The sequence below is a fragment of the Hippoglossus hippoglossus genome, chromosome 3 (assembly GCF_009819705.1).
Source record: "Hippoglossus hippoglossus isolate fHipHip1 chromosome 3, fHipHip1.pri, whole genome shotgun sequence".
In the NCBI taxonomy this organism is placed as follows: Eukaryota; Metazoa; Chordata; class Actinopteri; order Pleuronectiformes; family Pleuronectidae; genus Hippoglossus; species Hippoglossus hippoglossus.
In genome coordinates, this window is record NC_047153.1 from 1,503,223 (window position 1) to 1,518,828 (window position 15,606).

The 15,606-nt window shown below is 46.0% G+C and overlaps 1 protein-coding gene across 8 annotated transcripts in view; it reads right to left on the minus strand.

Annotated features, from left to right (window-relative positions):
- vps13c (vacuolar protein sorting 13 homolog C) overlaps positions 1-15,606 on the minus strand; it is a 35,886-nt gene that overhangs the window by 17,416 nt on the left and 2,864 nt on the right. For 4 of the 8 annotated variants that reach the window (XM_034614919.1, XM_034614910.1, XM_034614904.1 and 1 more), the window contains exons 5-47: positions 13,146-13,247; positions 12,882-12,944; positions 12,557-12,631; positions 12,262-12,371; positions 12,124-12,183; positions 11,957-12,016; positions 11,710-11,790; positions 11,476-11,533; positions 11,130-11,257; positions 10,931-11,037; positions 10,180-10,351; positions 9,867-9,929; positions 9,649-9,787; positions 9,476-9,576; positions 9,251-9,393; positions 8,927-9,119; positions 8,683-8,797; positions 8,458-8,594; positions 8,245-8,377; positions 8,021-8,138; positions 7,772-7,904; positions 7,570-7,642; positions 7,382-7,482; positions 7,155-7,302; positions 6,929-7,008; positions 6,761-6,820; positions 6,381-6,531; positions 6,185-6,301; positions 6,004-6,107; positions 5,746-5,913; positions 4,996-5,031; positions 3,660-3,964; positions 3,215-3,371; positions 2,821-2,929; positions 2,599-2,729; positions 2,323-2,479; positions 2,166-2,245; positions 2,016-2,075; positions 1,736-1,889; positions 1,265-1,384; positions 1,070-1,173; positions 793-960; positions 88-392 (exon numbers count right to left, since the gene is read on the minus strand). In XM_034614919.1, the coding sequence (XP_034470810.1) occupies positions 88-392; positions 793-960; positions 1,070-1,173; positions 1,265-1,384; positions 1,736-1,889; positions 2,016-2,075; positions 2,166-2,245; positions 2,323-2,479; positions 2,599-2,729; positions 2,821-2,929; positions 3,215-3,371; positions 3,660-3,964; positions 4,996-5,031; positions 5,746-5,913; positions 6,004-6,107; positions 6,185-6,301; positions 6,381-6,531; positions 6,761-6,820; positions 6,929-7,008; positions 7,155-7,302; positions 7,382-7,482; positions 7,570-7,642; positions 7,772-7,904; positions 8,021-8,138; positions 8,245-8,377; positions 8,458-8,594; positions 8,683-8,797; positions 8,927-9,119; positions 9,251-9,393; positions 9,476-9,576; positions 9,649-9,787; positions 9,867-9,929; positions 10,180-10,351; positions 10,931-11,037; positions 11,130-11,257; positions 11,476-11,533; positions 11,710-11,790; positions 11,957-12,016; positions 12,124-12,183; positions 12,262-12,371; positions 12,557-12,631; positions 12,882-12,944; positions 13,146-13,247 (5,179 nt within the window). The remainder of the gene's footprint in view (positions 1-87; positions 393-792; positions 961-1,069; positions 1,174-1,264; positions 1,385-1,735; positions 1,890-2,015; positions 2,076-2,165; positions 2,246-2,322; positions 2,480-2,598; positions 2,730-2,820; positions 2,930-3,214; positions 3,372-3,659; positions 3,965-4,995; positions 5,032-5,745; positions 5,914-6,003; positions 6,108-6,184; positions 6,302-6,380; positions 6,532-6,760; positions 6,821-6,928; positions 7,009-7,154; positions 7,303-7,381; positions 7,483-7,569; positions 7,643-7,771; positions 7,905-8,020; positions 8,139-8,244; positions 8,378-8,457; positions 8,595-8,682; positions 8,798-8,926; positions 9,120-9,250; positions 9,394-9,475; positions 9,577-9,648; positions 9,788-9,866; positions 9,930-10,179; positions 10,352-10,930; positions 11,038-11,129; positions 11,258-11,475; positions 11,534-11,709; positions 11,791-11,956; positions 12,017-12,123; positions 12,184-12,261; positions 12,372-12,556; positions 12,632-12,881; positions 12,945-13,145; positions 13,248-15,606) is intronic. The other 4 variants (XM_034614928.1, XM_034614965.1, XM_034614938.1 and 1 more) reach the window with 3 other exon arrangements.

Consider the following 15,606-nt stretch of genomic DNA (forward strand, 5'->3'; position numbering starts at 1 on the left):
CTGGAGGAAACAGGAAAAGAGTCTTTATGAAAATATGTGACTGAAACAATGTGGACGCTTTTATTCTTTCTTCTCTGTTCAACTGACCTCGACAGTTTGAGCTGCGTCAGCTCGACGTCCATGTTGTCGACGACCGCCGGCAGCGGACACCCGTCCACAGGAAGCAGAGAGAAGCTGTTACCCACCGTGATCAGACCCAGGTCCATCACCAGTGCATTCTGGGAGGTGGAGGACTGGGGGACGACGATGAGCGGCGCCTTCAGCTTGACGTCCATCGACAGGCGGAAACTCTTCTTAGCAAAGTCTCGAACACTGGAAGCCGCCTTCTCCGCCGCCTGAGCCGTGGCGGCGCTCAGAGCTTCTTTCGCCGTCTGGAAGTTGCTGCTGAAATTCTGAAAGGAATAAAAGATAAAATGTTTTATCGAGAAAATAATGAATTACAATCAATTAAATGTATTTTTACTTAAACGTTAAATCAACATTAGGCACAATATGACTGAGATTAAATTCTAATAATTAAAACATAATAATTAGATTAGATTTTGATATTTCTTTACTTTATGAAATTATTTAAACTAATTCATTATGTTTTTATTTATCTATAAAACTGATCCAAGACGATGAATCTTTTTAGAAAAACTTTACGCTCATGTTTTAAATATCAGTCGATCTTTGACGATAAAAATCGGACCAAACTAAACTAAAGGAAAAAAAAGATGTAATTTAAAACACAGAAAGTTTCATTTGATCCAGTAAAACTATATTTTCTTTCGGTGTTGGAGTGAAACTCACCAGCAGAGACATGAAGAACTTGTGCAGATAAACCACCTGGATGCAGCCGACGTTCAGCTTCACTTTGCCGTCAGTCTGAGACGTGTCGGCGTAACCGGCGCCCTCGGTGGCGTTCGGAGTCAGACTCATGGAGAAGCTGAAGACTTCGTCCCCCACTATGGAGACAGCCTGAAGGACAGAGGGTCAAAGTTCAACAAGCAGCATCCACAGAGTCTCCAGAGTCTCCCAGTGTTAGGGGCTTATTAATATTATTATCGATATGAATCTGTGATGTGACCTTGCTGTGGATGGTTTGAGAATCGACGTCGAGGACGACAACGTCTCGGAGTCGAGCTGAAATAATCGTCTGTGCTCCTTGTTTCAATAAAGATCCGTGAACACCTGAAGATTAAAAAAAAACACATCTGTTAAACTTAAGTTGACCAATTGAAATCATGAAAATAACAATAAAAACTCAGATGTGGTTCTCTACCCTGGATCTTGATGTCGGCCATGTTGCAGCTCTGGTCACACACGAGCACATTGAAGGCACCCAGTGACATCATCACCTTCAGCTCGATGACATCACTGTCTGCAGGTGACATCGTGGCAGCTGACAGAAAACAACACGACTCGTTAGTTAGTTCAGGAAACAAATCTGGTGAAGTCGGGAGCTACTGGATGAATCCATGCTGCGTGTAGATCTACTATGAAGAAATATTTTACTCATTTAAAAACAATTTAATCATTATGTGTTGATATTGTGGCCACAAACAAATCAGCGTATGGAAACCGAGAAAAGTGCAAATCTGTCAGATTCATCATGAAACTGCAGAGGTCAGAGGTCGTCTGCTGAGAAGGAGGTCCCTCACAATACCAGGTGAGCATGAGGTCACAGTGTGTGTGTGTGTGTGTGTGTGTGTGTGTGTGTGTGTGTGTGTGTGTGTGTGTGTGTTGTACTGACTGGACTTGGCAGAAGGCGTCTTTTCGTCTGTCTTTTGTTTGACGTCTTTGTCAGAGGACGTCATGCCGTCAGACATCAGAGCAGTGGACAGGAAGTCGATGGTAGAGAGCAGAGCCTCAGTGTGAAGCAGGACGTTTAGAGAGGTGAAGGTCACCTGGAGAATCAGAGACACAGTTATACACATTTAAATACACACACACACACACAGTCAGCGTGTCATTGTGTGTGTCTGTCAGCATGTATTTGAGTGTCAGTGATTGTGTGTGTGCGTTCAGCTCACATTCATCATCTGCTCCGTGTTCTTGTAGTTGGTGGAGAAGTTTGGTGCAGAACGATCGGCCTGAGAAAACACACACAGGTCAAAGGTCAAAACCAATGATGTCAGATCTCTGATTCTGATCATGTGATCACACCTGTCTGACGTCCTCACCTTGAAGTACTGCACTTTGAGCAGCTCAGCTCCAGACTCCACAGACGAGCTGACGAGACACAGCGGCTCGCCGCTCGAGTCTGAAACGAGAGGAGAGAATGTGATGAACGCCTGCGTTACCATAGAAACACTACAGGACGTGACAGAAGGCTCTGACCTTTGAACTCCAGGCACTTCATGGTGATCTTCTTGATGTACGTTGTGGCACACATGTCGTACTTCCTGACTTTGGTGTCGATGCCCAGCTGAGCGACGTGAAGGACGAGGAACGGCGTCTCCGTCTTCTCTCTGGGCTTCTTCAGGGTCAACAGCACCTGGAGAACATGGACGACCGGAGAGCAGCTTCAGAACCTGGTGACTTTGAACTTTCCTCCTGAGGTCGTTCTCAGGTTCTTTCAGCACAGAGATGTTCTGTCAGTCGCAGATCTCATACCTCTTTGATTTCAAAGTTCAGCAGGACGTTGATGATGTTTTCAGTCGGAGCTCCAATGGTGGGCGGGATCACAGCAGATCCCACCTGTGGTGACATCACCTCCACCTGCTGCTCAGCAAGCGCCGCCTTCTCTGAGGAGACAGAGCACAGGGGTCAGCATCTGATTGGACGATATTCACCAGAGTTGGTTGCCCAGATTTCCCATAATGCACTCTGAGTCACCTTGAGCCACCCGACTTTTGACGTCCATGTCGTGCGCTTTACTTCCTTCACCGATGTTCTCAACCAGGATCTTCATCAGCACGCCGAGGTCTTCCTCACCCAGACTCATCTGAAACACAGACACAGTCGTCACAGATGAGTCATACCTGCACTTTCATTGGTCAACGTTCAAGCTAACTCAGTGATGAGTTAGCTTAGCATAAGAGCCTTGAGATAACGTAGGTTTTGATGTGATGTTTTACAAATACAGTTAAACTGAATGGATTCCCCTCACGGCCACAGTCACATGTGTGACATATACGATAGGCTGTTAGAAAGCAGATGTAAGACAAACGCTGTCGTCTCGTTCCCAAATCGTTTGACATCAGTTTCAAAAAGAACGTTTGAGACGTACGTTCAGCGACCGCAGGACTCCCTGGACCTGGACTGCAGGGATCTTGGTGAACCAGGAAGCTGCAAGGTTCCGGGTGACCAGCAGCTCCAAGTTGATTGGCTGAAGGATCTCGATGTCTGAGAAGATGAGCTGAGAGGAGTCCGGCCTCAGAACGGTTCTAAATAAAGAAAAAACAGGTATTCAATATTATTTATTTATTCATTTATTCAAGGGAAGGTTCCCATCTGGGGAAGAACATTATATTATATTATTTTGAGTCTTGATGATGTAATGGCGTCTCCCTGGGTCAGTGAACAACTGCAGCTGCTGAGCTAACAGCTAAGATGCTAACTGGCTAGGAGCAACATCCAGGTCTATCATTGGTCAGAGGTCAAAGGTCACCTCAGAGGTGAGTTCTCTCTGGTGCGACTGAGTTTTTAAGAACGTGTGTGTTTGATTTACTCACCTGGAGAGTTTCAGCTGCGTCAGCTTCACATCCATCTTCTCCACCACCGCCGGCAGAGAGAAACCTTCAACAGGAAGCAGAGAGAAGCTGTTTTCCACCGTGATCAGACCTAGATCCACCACAACTGCATTCTGGGAGGTGGACGACTGGGGGATGATGATGAGTGGCGCCTTCAGCTTGATGTCCATGGACAGACGAAAGCTCTTCTGGGCAAAGTCTCGAACGCTGGACACCGCCTTCTCCGCCGCCTGAGCCGTGGCGGCGCTCAGAGCTTCTTTAGCTGTCTGGAAGTTGTCTACAAACATCTTAAGAACAAAAAATAAATCGGGAGTGAGACGACAAACAGAGTGACAGGATGGAGACGTACAGAGAAACGCTTTGAAGCAGCAGAGGGAGTCGATGTGAGGCGTTCATTTCTGTCTCATAAACATTCAGAGGAAAAATGTGAACCTCAGATAAAAACATAAAAAATCATTTCTACATTTACACAAAGTGTATGAGAGGAAACATGAGACTCACAGTATGAATATAATCTCTGACTCTCCAGTTCCACTGAGAATATATAATATAATCATAAGATCATAATAATAAATATCAAGTCTGAATCTGAAACCTGATTTGTCTCATTATGTTCACAGGTTGAAGTTTATGAAACAAGAATGAAGTTCAAACAGATTCAAATCTGTCAGGTGATCAGGAAGTGAGGTCACACAGGCAGAGGTCATGTGATTGAGGGCTGGGGGGGGGGGGGGGGGGGGGGGTGTGTGAATGATGGCAGCTGTGTGAGATGAACAGCACGTATGAGGAGGTGAACACGAGCAGCCCTCCCTCATCTTTTCTGTCTTCATCCCTCCATCTGAGCTCAGCCAATCAGATGTGACTTTGTTCGTTTTGCCCTTCTCCTGGTCTCAGACGGGTGGAGTTAAACTGTCAAAGTGTCTCTTTTTTTGTAGGATGATTTAAACACGTTAACAGACGACTGCTGGATTCTTGTTGCTCAGTTTCACTGTAAATTCGCCAAATCGGAAAAGACGAATTTTAAAAAGAAACGTCTCGAAACTACAGAAGTTTAAATTGCAGCAGAAAAAGTGTCGTCTCAGATGAGAACGAACACAGACGTCGGATTAACGTGAGTCAACGAGTGCAAATCAGCCGCGGGGTCGAGAACCAGAGATAAAGTACATCCTGATAAACCTGGAATCTTTCCACTAGCGCCTCCCTCATGTCAAACACTCGTTATTCTGCATGTTATTCGTCATGATGAAGTTTAAAGTGAAGGTGCAGTGAAGCTAAAGCAGAAGGTTTGATGCAGCAGCGCTCGTGCTGGAAGCTGTACCTCATCAGCAGACGAGTACTGAAAGCAAAAAGAAGCCTGAAAGAACAAAACACATCAACAAGACAAGAAACATGAGACAGGAAAGAGACGAACAAACACTTTCACAATAAAGTTTCCGATTCTGTTAACTATTAATTATCTTCCTGATTTCATTTTAACAGTTTACGTCGTCATTTTCCCTCTATTTTATTACATCCTTTTAGCATTACCCAGACAGGAAATGAGCTGAACTAATCAGGAAGTCATTTGGAAACATTGATGTTACAAAATGAAAACAATAGAATAAATGTTATATATTTAACATTTTGTTTTGGTTGCTATAAGCAACTAGAAACCAATCACAGGATCAGCTGATTGTGAGGCAAAGAAGGATAACGAGCGTCGCGTGACGTCTGAAAAATATGATCGTTAATTATTAATGAAAGCTAAAACTTCTAAGGCAGTTTAGTTTTTACAGAATTAAAATGTTTGTTTGTTATTACTATCGCTGATAATTCAAAATATTATCCCACCAGGTGATTGTTGGGAATCTAGATGAAAGTTAATAGAAGTGTCTGACATCACACAGAGACAACACGAGACAAATAAAGAACATTCAATAAACACAACGGATCCTGAATATATGTAAATATAATCAACACTGTGAATATATTAGAATATGTAGTTTATGTGTTTCTGTATATAAAGTATTGTGTGTACATTATTCTTTGTTTCTACGTAATTATGTATTCATAAATAAAAGCTACTGACCAGCAGCGACATGAGGAACTTGTGCAGGTAAATGATGTTGATGCAGCCCAGACGCATCGTGACCTTCCCGTCCACCTTGGACATGTCGCTGTAGCCGTCCCCCTCCGTCGCCCCCGGAAACAAGACCAGTTTGAAGCTGAACACCTCTTCACCCATGATGGACACAGCCTGCAACAAGATCCAATCAGCTGTCAGAGAAGGTGTGACATCATCACGCACACCAGCGTGATGAGAATTGAAACATGTCGGCCCTCACACCTTCCTGTGGACGGTTTTCAGGTTGACGTCTGTGACCACGATGTCTCGGAGTCGAGCAAACACCTCGGTCTCCTTCGCCTGCACCAACACTGACGCATCGATTCCTGCAGGGGGCAACAGCGAGCACGGCTCAGTCGATGAGCTTTATGAAAGTCGAGTGTGTAATTGATCGTGTTTGTACCTTGGACTCTGATGTCAGCGATGCTGCAGCGGTCATCACACACCTCCACGTGGAAACAACCCAACACAGCAAACAGTTTGAAGCTGTAGACGCCGCCATCTTTGACTCCTTTAGACACTGCGGACGGAGCAGAGACAGACTTCCTGTCAGTCTCAGGACGTCACACTCTGACACACTTGTGCTGCCAGTCACTCACCTGTCCGCCCCGGTCCTGTCTTCTCCACCTGTTTTTTGGTGTCTCGGTCTCGGGCAGTGCTGAGATCTGACGGCAGGGCGCTGCTCAGGTAACTGATGGTCGAAAGCAGAGCTTTAGTGTGAAGGAGGAAGTCCAGAGAGGAAAACTCCACCTGAGAACAGCAAGGAAACAGCTGTGATCAGCTGACAGGAAGAAAAACGTCTGTTATAAAAACTTTATTCATCTTTCAACACAGCTGTCACAAAGAAAACAAGAAATAAAGTCATGAAACATCATTGAAGCTGAAGGAAATTAATAAAATCAAGAATAAATAGTCCGGACCTAACGCAGCTTTGTTTGACATCTCCTTCTGTTGCTATAGAAACCCCTCCTCCACTCACCTTTAGTGTCTGTTCAGTGTTGTCGAACAGAGTCTGGAAGCTAGGACCTTTGGGGTCGGCCTGAAGGACGACACACACAGACACACACATTAAAAGACACACACACACACCTGATCCACCTGAGATCATGTGACTCTGCTGGTGAACAGGTGACTTGTTGATTCTCACCTTGATGAACTCGACCTTCAGCAGGTTTGAACTCTGCTGCTCTGAAGAACTGATCAGGTGGAGAGGACGAGTCCTGTCGTCTGAAACACATACACACATGAATACACAACAACAACACACACAACCTTCTGTGTGTTTACTTTCAGCTGTTTCTATGGTAACAACAGTCTCCACCTTCTTGACCTCAGTTGACATTCAGATAACAAACATTGGTTAAAGTTCTGACCTCCACAGTAGTCAAGTGTGACGCTGCGCAGGTATGAGGTGGCGCTCAGGTCGAAGCTCCGCCTCTTCCCTTCAGCCCCGAGCTGACAGACACTGAAGGACAAGACGGTTTTCTCCTCGTCCTCCTGCCGCGTCAGCTCCAACAGCACCTGAACACACCACCAGAGGTCCCTGTTACACTGACTCACATGGCTGACACTGACCCGGAGACAGAAGAGCCCAACGCACCTCTTTGACTTCAAACTGGAAGTGAACGTCGATCAGTTCCTCCAGAGTCGTGCGCTGCAGGTCTTCATCGATCGACTTCTCACTGACGTCTTCATCAGAGTCTGAGAAAAATAAATGGATCAAACCCAAACACACGTAGAGTCACTACAGAAACATCTGCAGCCAATCTCAATGCAGGAAGCACCAACCGGTTTCCATGGCGTCCAGGAGGCCGGGGGGGAGACTGAGCGCTCGTGGTCTGACGTCAGCCAATGACAGAATCTGAAGAAGGAAATACGGCCAAATATGGTGTCATCAATGCTGCAGTCACCTGTCAATCAAACTTCTTCCGCTTATGGCTCCTATTGTTCCCGGTCACTTCCCCCCCCAAGTGGACTGTACCAACTGTACCTTCTCTGTGGGGGTGGAGGGGGAGGAGCCCATGTCTGGCAGGGGGATGCTCTGGACCAGCTCAAAAACGTCCTGGATTTTCTGATCCGAAATCTTTACATGAAGCAGCGGCAGTTCCCCAGACACCTTGAACCTGCAACACAAGTGAGTCAACAGCAAAGTCAGAGTCATCAGGAGAGTCGGGGGGGGGGGGTTTCAGAGTCAGCAGGAGAGTCAGTGTAATGACTGGTGTCCACAGGTGAGTGTTACCTGGGCATCCTGGCGTCTTTGGCCACCAAGCACTTTGCCAGGTGGAGGGTGAAGTCCATCGGTTGGAGGATGTGTTGAAGTGATGAACCCTGAAGACGAGCCGACTTCCACACCTCACCTGGAACCAGTTCACACCTGGATTCAGAAAATGTACACAAACCTCTGTGTGTGTGTGTGTGTGTGTGTGTGTGTGTGTGTGTGTGTGTGTGTGTGTGTGTGTGTACCTGACTTGCTGTACAGGACCTGGACTCGTCTCAGCTCTACGTTGAATCTCTCATAGGCTCGATCCATGATCTCCTCTAGAGACGAGAAGGACGATGTAGACGAACTAAAGCTGCTCTGATCCACACTGTTCAACTGAAAACACACACATTTAACTACACATTTAACTTCATACAATTCAACTTCATTCAGAATCAAATAAAAACAGAACTGACCTGTAAACTGCCAAAGTCCACGATGATGAGGTCCGACTCGTCACTGTAGAAGCCAGACTTTGGTATCAGCAGGTAGGACGGCTTCAGGTCAATCCTCAGGTCCAGAACTTTTCTGGTCTCAATGATGTGAGACAAACCTGCAGAGACCAGAACCAAAACCCGTCAGAGTCCTGAGAAACACACCAGAATTATAATCAATACAACGGCTGTTTACATCAAACTGACCTGTGGCTGTTTTCTCTTTGATCTCCTCCAGTTTTGAGAGGGTGGCCGAGGTCAGGACCTCGAGGTCGACACCTTTCCCCGTCTGAAAGAACTCCACCATGCTGTTTACTGTCAGCTACAGGACAAAAAGACACAGAAGGATAAAACCAGAACCAGGAGCAGAAACCGGAGCAGAACCAGGAGCAGAACCAGTCTGCACTGACAGATTTAGATCAGACACAAATGATATTATATCTGCGTTTACCGCGTCGTAGATGATCTCCACCGGCTGTGATTGGACTCTGATAAGCTGGTCGGCGGCGCTCTCCTCTGGGTTTAACTCAAACACAACGTTGAGCAGAGACGAGGAGGAGTCTCCGACTGAGGCGATGAGAGAAGGTATCGCCCCCTGCTGCTGCAAACCAGTAACATACCAGTGCTCCAGAGCCGCCTCCACCCTGCAGGAGGATAGAGAGGTTTAAACCGACACATTACGTCTGTGGAAATGTGTTTACTGCAACAGATACATGATGGGGAGATCATGTGATCTTATCACATGACGCTCTGCCCTCGGCTTGGAGACGCCCACCTGATGGCCTGAGCTCCAGGTCTCTGAGATATTTTGGTGCTGAGGTCGATCATTTGGATCTTGAGGGTCTCTGGGACGTCGGGCAGTTCTCTGAGAGTCACCGAAGTCCTCAACAGCTGGAAGCTGACGACCACGGCTACGTACTGAAACACACACCGATTCAGAGAGTTATGTTTCTCTTGAAGGTGGCGCTAGAGAGAGTCAATACATAAAAACACGTTCTACCTGTTTGGGTAACGTCAGGCTGTGAGAGCTGCCGCTGTAACCGATGGCGGAGTAGAGTTTTTCCTTCTCGTCAGTCGTCATGAGTTCGTCGAGTCCCGAACCTGAACACAACACAACAAACACTTACTTTCTGTTTTCTAACCCAATGAATCCTTTTCAGATCAAGTACTTACTCTCCGTCTCCTTGCTCTCCTCCTGCTCCCGTTCCTCCTTTTTATTCTTTCTCCCAAACAAGCTGCTGAAGAAACCTCCCCCCTGCTTCTGCCCCCCCGCTGCTTTCTTCGCCACCACCTTCTGCCCGGACCTGATCACCTGGTAGGGGGAGAGGAGTCACATGTTGAAGTGTTCAGTGTTAAACTGGACCCGTGTCTCAGTGTGGATCGGAGTTTACCTCCATCTGAGCCTGCTGTCGAGCCAAAGTGATGTTGAACACGTCCAGAACTTTCTCCAGCTCCTGGAGGAAACAGGTAGATTCAGATCCAGAGAGGTTTAGTTTCTAGATAAACCTTTATTTTCTAAGTAGCAGAGAAGTTTTGTTTGAAAATGTCTCACAGTACTAAATGATTTATAAACTCATCACTGTTGTTTTCTAAGTGTCTCCACTTCGTTGTGTTGGTGAAGATTCTAAAGGAGTCGAATCTTCTGACAGACTAACTGCGTTTACGTACAGGATCAGACCCTCGTGGTCATTTGTTGTACTGCACCTGGATGCGTCGCTCTGTGTCCGGACTCGACTTGCCCTGACTCAGTTTGGTCTTGTAGACGGACTTGTACGTCTTCAGGTTCTCTCTGTGGCGTCTGATGTTGGACCAGGACCACATGTGACTGTAGCGCCGGATGTGGACCTCCAGGATGCTGTTGAGGCCGTACCTCCACCTGAGAGAGGCAAAGAAAACAAACACACCCTACTGGTCGGTCTGAGAAACTACATGCAGCGAGAAATCTCAAATAGGATTCATCACTGTCACAGGTTTCCTGAAGACACTCCACTGATCTCATATCTAACAGGTACTGTAGATTAGACTTTAATGACCCCATGACCCTTCCTCTAGTGCCCCCTGCTGGTCAAACTCAAGTCACATCCAAGCCACACGTTTTGGTCAAATACTGTGACTTGAACATGATGTTTGTTCTGAATAGATCTGAAATTAATCTCACACAGATTCACGTCTGTACCTGAATTGAGCTCAGTTCTGTTCTAACACAGACTAAACAAAGCACATCAACTAAATCGTCAAAGTTTAACAGTCAGTTTAAAAACTCACATTTCATCAATGGTAGGATTTGTTTCTTTGTGATCATTATTCTAGCGCCACCTTCAGGAGAGCGTCTACATGTTCAGGTGAGTCATATTTAAACAATCTGAGGTCATTGATCAGGTTTTATTAGTTTTACAGAACAAACTGAGTCTCCTCGTGAATCGCGTGACATGTTAAGAACCAAAAGGGAACTAACCAGAGTTTGGTGTTTTTGTGAACAGATACTTCAGGCCTGAACTTCCTGTAGGGGGCGTTCTTCACCATACAGTTGATAGACTCCAGCAGATCCACCATGGTCAGGTACTGTAAACAGACAACGAGACGAAACTCAGACAATCTCTCACACTCACACTCACACACACACACACGTCTGTCTCAGGTGTCTCAGGTGTTACCTGTGGTTTGGTCATCTCTATGGCGATGTTCTGAACCTCCAGGTGAAGCTTTGCTTTCGGAGTTTTCAGTTCCAGCTCAGCGTTTGGGTTGATGCACATTTTAGCCGAAGCAAAGATCGGCTTGAAAACTACAGAAGAACAAACAAATAAACCAATCAGAGAAGAGGATGTGTTAAATATTAATAAGTAACTCACTGTTAATGAATAACTGATTTACTTTAGAAGTAACTGAAGATGTAACGTGTCACTGCAAACTTGTATACTGCCACCTACTGGTGTGTACTGGTTACTTCTACATGTTCACTGAACAAATGTGAGAAAAACTGATGAGGAATCATAAACTCACTGTAGTGGTAGTGAGGAAGCTGCTGGTCTGAGCTGCTGATCCCAGACTTCAACTGAGTCTGGAGGAGGAGGAGGAGGAGGAGAAAGAGGAAGAGGAGGAGAAGGAGGAGGAGGAGGAGGAGGAGAAAGAGGAAGAGGAAGAGAAGGAGAGTGGGGAGAAGGAAGCATCAATCATTCATTATTGTTCACTTTCTTTAGTGGAAACAAACTGCTGCATTAACATATCACAACTCACCACAATTTCATCCCATGATCCTTTGTAAAATATCGGACTGTTGACGTTCCAGTAGGCACAGAGACACTCGAGACGCCCGAGCTGAAACCATCAAACAAGTCAGTGTGGCGTCATGAATCGATCCAATCACATGACAGAAGTGACACAAGCTTTTGGCTCAATGTGGAGAAACCGGGTTACACAGGTAACCAAACAGAGCAACAAGGTAACACACTCAGGTAAATGAAGTGAGCAGAGCGTCTGTCACCTTATAGATGATCTTTGCTGCTTCGTTAAGGATACACGACTTCCAGTTCTCATCAGTCGTCTGAAAAGAAAGAAAACATGAATAACAGGTCGCCACCACACCTATCGTGTGTGTGTGTGTGTGTGTGTGTGTGTGTGTGTGTGTGTGTGTGTGTGTGTGTGTGTTACCAGTAGGCTGAGCTCGGACAGTGTCACTCCCACAGACAGGGGGTGCTCTGGGTCCGACAGCTGAAACATATGAGACAGTGTTACTACAGTTGGGGTCTTACCCCCTGGACCTGAACCTGGACTTGGATCAGTACTTACGTCGTCCTCAAAGCGCAGGTGGATGCTGCTGATCTTCACCTGCAGGTTTTTAATAACCTGAGTCGCCAGTTTTTCCATTAACGTGTCTTTTTTCTCCTCCTGAGGTTTTTCTGAAACAAAAAGAGTCGCTCAGAGACCAGGACCTGAACAGAAATCTGAGACCTGGACTCAGAGGTAACGTGTGTCCGACCACAGACGCATGTCCAATGTGTCTGACCACAGAAAAGACAGCAGACCTGTCTCCTACGTATCCGACCAGACGCTTTCATGTCAGATCAAACAGGTGAAAACTCACCTGATTTGTTGTCGAGTCCTTTCAGCTTCTTCAAACCTTTTTTGTGCTTTTTATGCTTTTTAAATCCTTTTGGGACTTTGGCAGCGTTAAAAGCAGAGAATCAACAGTTAGTGACAGAAAAGCCCGAAAACACAGAGGGAGCAGAAACCCACCTTCAACAGGTGAGGGTCAAAGGTCAGAGTGAGTGTAATGAGTTCAGGCTCAACAGTGTGTGACAAGGCAGGTGAGGGTACTGACAGTGTGTGATGTCATCATGTAGCAACAGTGCAGTGGAATGCCACTACATGTCTGTGTGTGTCATTGTGTGTGTCATTGTGTGTGTTACCGTTCTGAGGCTCCTTGTAAACAACACTCTCCAGACTGAAGAGCAGATCTCCAGTCTGAGATGCTGACATCACACGCAGCATGAACAGCACAGACAAAGTTAATACATTCATCTATTCCAACTGTGTGTGTCTCTCTGTGTGAGTATCTGTTGTGTTTCATTGTGTCTGACAGCAGGAACACAAACAGGAAGCAGGAAGAACAAACAGGAAGCAGGAAGCACAAACAGGGTGTCAGTGAGAGGTCAGAGGTCAGCGTGTCTCACCTCTGCGTGCAGCCATCTGTAACGCCTCCTCGATGCGCTGCAGCTCTCGCTGCTTCGCCTCCTGCTGGTAACGCTCCTCCTTCGCCGCATCGAACTTGATCGCTGAAATAAAAAAAACACAAACAAACAAAAAGTTTTTGATTAAGCAGATGTTTTACTTCACCTGTCACCTCCGGGCCACCTGATCCACCTGATCCACCACATAAAAGGAAACTACACCTAAAGACAGACACTGCAGCTGCTGCCAAGACCACACCCACATCTGATCCCAGACCTGCTCTTATAACAGGATGCATGATGCTGATCAGTGTCCTCGTACTGACATTTGTAGTTTGAAGCCGGTTCAGTCTGAATGGTCTTCATCAGCCTCTTCACTGCTGCAGGTTTGTATTCTACAGAATGAAAACTGTTCCAGAACCAGACACTAGTAAAACCTACTGGGTCAGTGAGTACTACTCATGACCCTGTTAATACATATTTATGAAGGAAATCCCAGAATAGAAAGCAGAGAACTTCAACAGAAACCAATAGAGACCACTTAACTACAACAGAAACCAATTACCTAAAAAGGAAAGCAGTGAACGTGAATCAACCTCAGGTCTGAATTAAAGGGGAAAGATGACGAACAACGCAATGTTCAAGTCTTTTATTGTGAAGGGTCATGTTTGATTAACGACAGGAAACAGAGACAGGATCAGACCTGAACCATCACCTGAGAATCTGAATCTTACCGTTATACGGACACGATGTCAGCTGAGATCCAGCTGCAACACACACACAACCACACCTGAGAAAACACACTCCATCATAAATAACACAATGTTAGACATCATGTATGAGCTCCGCCTCCAGAACAGCCAATCAGAACCTGAGATTTTGAACATTGATTTTACCAGCCCTCATCTCTGGAGATGATCCGGTCTGAGGACAGTCTCAGGTTGTTTACTCTGGTTAGTTTAGTGACTAAAGAATTTTGTCTGACATACGTACGACCTGTCGTAATCACCTACGTTGGCTGCGTCCACCCATACTTGACTCTGATTGGTTTGTTTGTCTGACTTGCATATTGTATTGTTTGAATGGGGAAATGAAAGAAACTGTTCATTAAATTAATCCACACGAAAGAAGGTGGGAGTGAAAACCCCCGATGTGGAGCATCGTCTCAGAGTGGTGAGGATCATCAACTCTGTTTAGGTTTGACTGGTCCTGAAGCAGCAGAGCACTGACCACTAACGTCACTGAAGTAATACCCCAGTCAGGACTGTTTCCTGTGTTGGGACCTGGTATTTGTGAACTACAGTTCGGCCTACATGTGCAGTCAAAAGCCTGAAGCCGCATGTCCTTTGTTCTGGAGAAAACCAGAGCCTCCAGAACTCAGTCTCCCAGGCTGCCTCAACGTCACACAGAGGTGTGAAAACCGACCGGAGACACAAGGGTCAACCACTATTGGCCACTCTGGGCCCCATGACCTGTGAGGTCACCAGGCCAATATAAGGCCTGTTCCGCCTTTCTTCTGTCTATTTCCATGCAACGCCGAGGGGAGAAGCCTGGCTTCTCCAGCTCACATCTGCTCTTTCTACGCCCCCTCGACAGGAGAAGGGTGTCCAGCTCTTTCCATCCACCTCTTCGAGAGGAGCACACCGCTCCTTCCACGAATCCTCTCAGAGGAGAAGGGTGGCGGTCCAGCTCACTCTTTCAACTCAAATCAACTTCATGGAGGAGAGTTGCAGCTTCCAGCTCATCTCACCAAGGAAACCTCCTCGCAATCCAAGCTCTACCAACCTTCAAGCAGCGACGCGATGTCCTGCCGGAGAACTTCAAACAGCAACTGAGCTGCACATCCCAACAGAACCACGAAGGCAGGAGCCACAAACCAGCAAGACGACTTCACAGAACTTCGAACAGCACAGCAACTCTTTTTTCCCTTTCCATGGACGGGTAACACAACTGGGCTTAATAATTATACTAGGCTAAGCAAAGACTGTTTATTCGATTCCTTGTGATGTTTATAAGTTTGATTTGTGTTGCTGTGATATTGTGGTTACAAGTTATTTGAAAGTTAATGTTAGTTATGCTCTTCAGTCTTTCCTTGCATGCATCTAGTAACTTTCTCTAATTTGGCACCAACACACACACACACACACACACACACACACACACACACACACACACACACACACACACACACACACACACACACACACACACACACACACACACACACACACACACACACCTCTCTCTCTGACCCCCGCCACATGTCGTAAACATTCATAAACATTCCAAAGTCCATTATCTTCAAAGTGGCCAGCCGCCATTTTAGAAGCACGCTCACTCACACAGACACACACGCATACTCACATACATATCTTTATTTAGTAAGTACACCGTTAGTAATTTGTTTTTATACTTTATTATCTTCATAATAAATGTTTTTCTTTCACAAATGTTTTTTCATTAA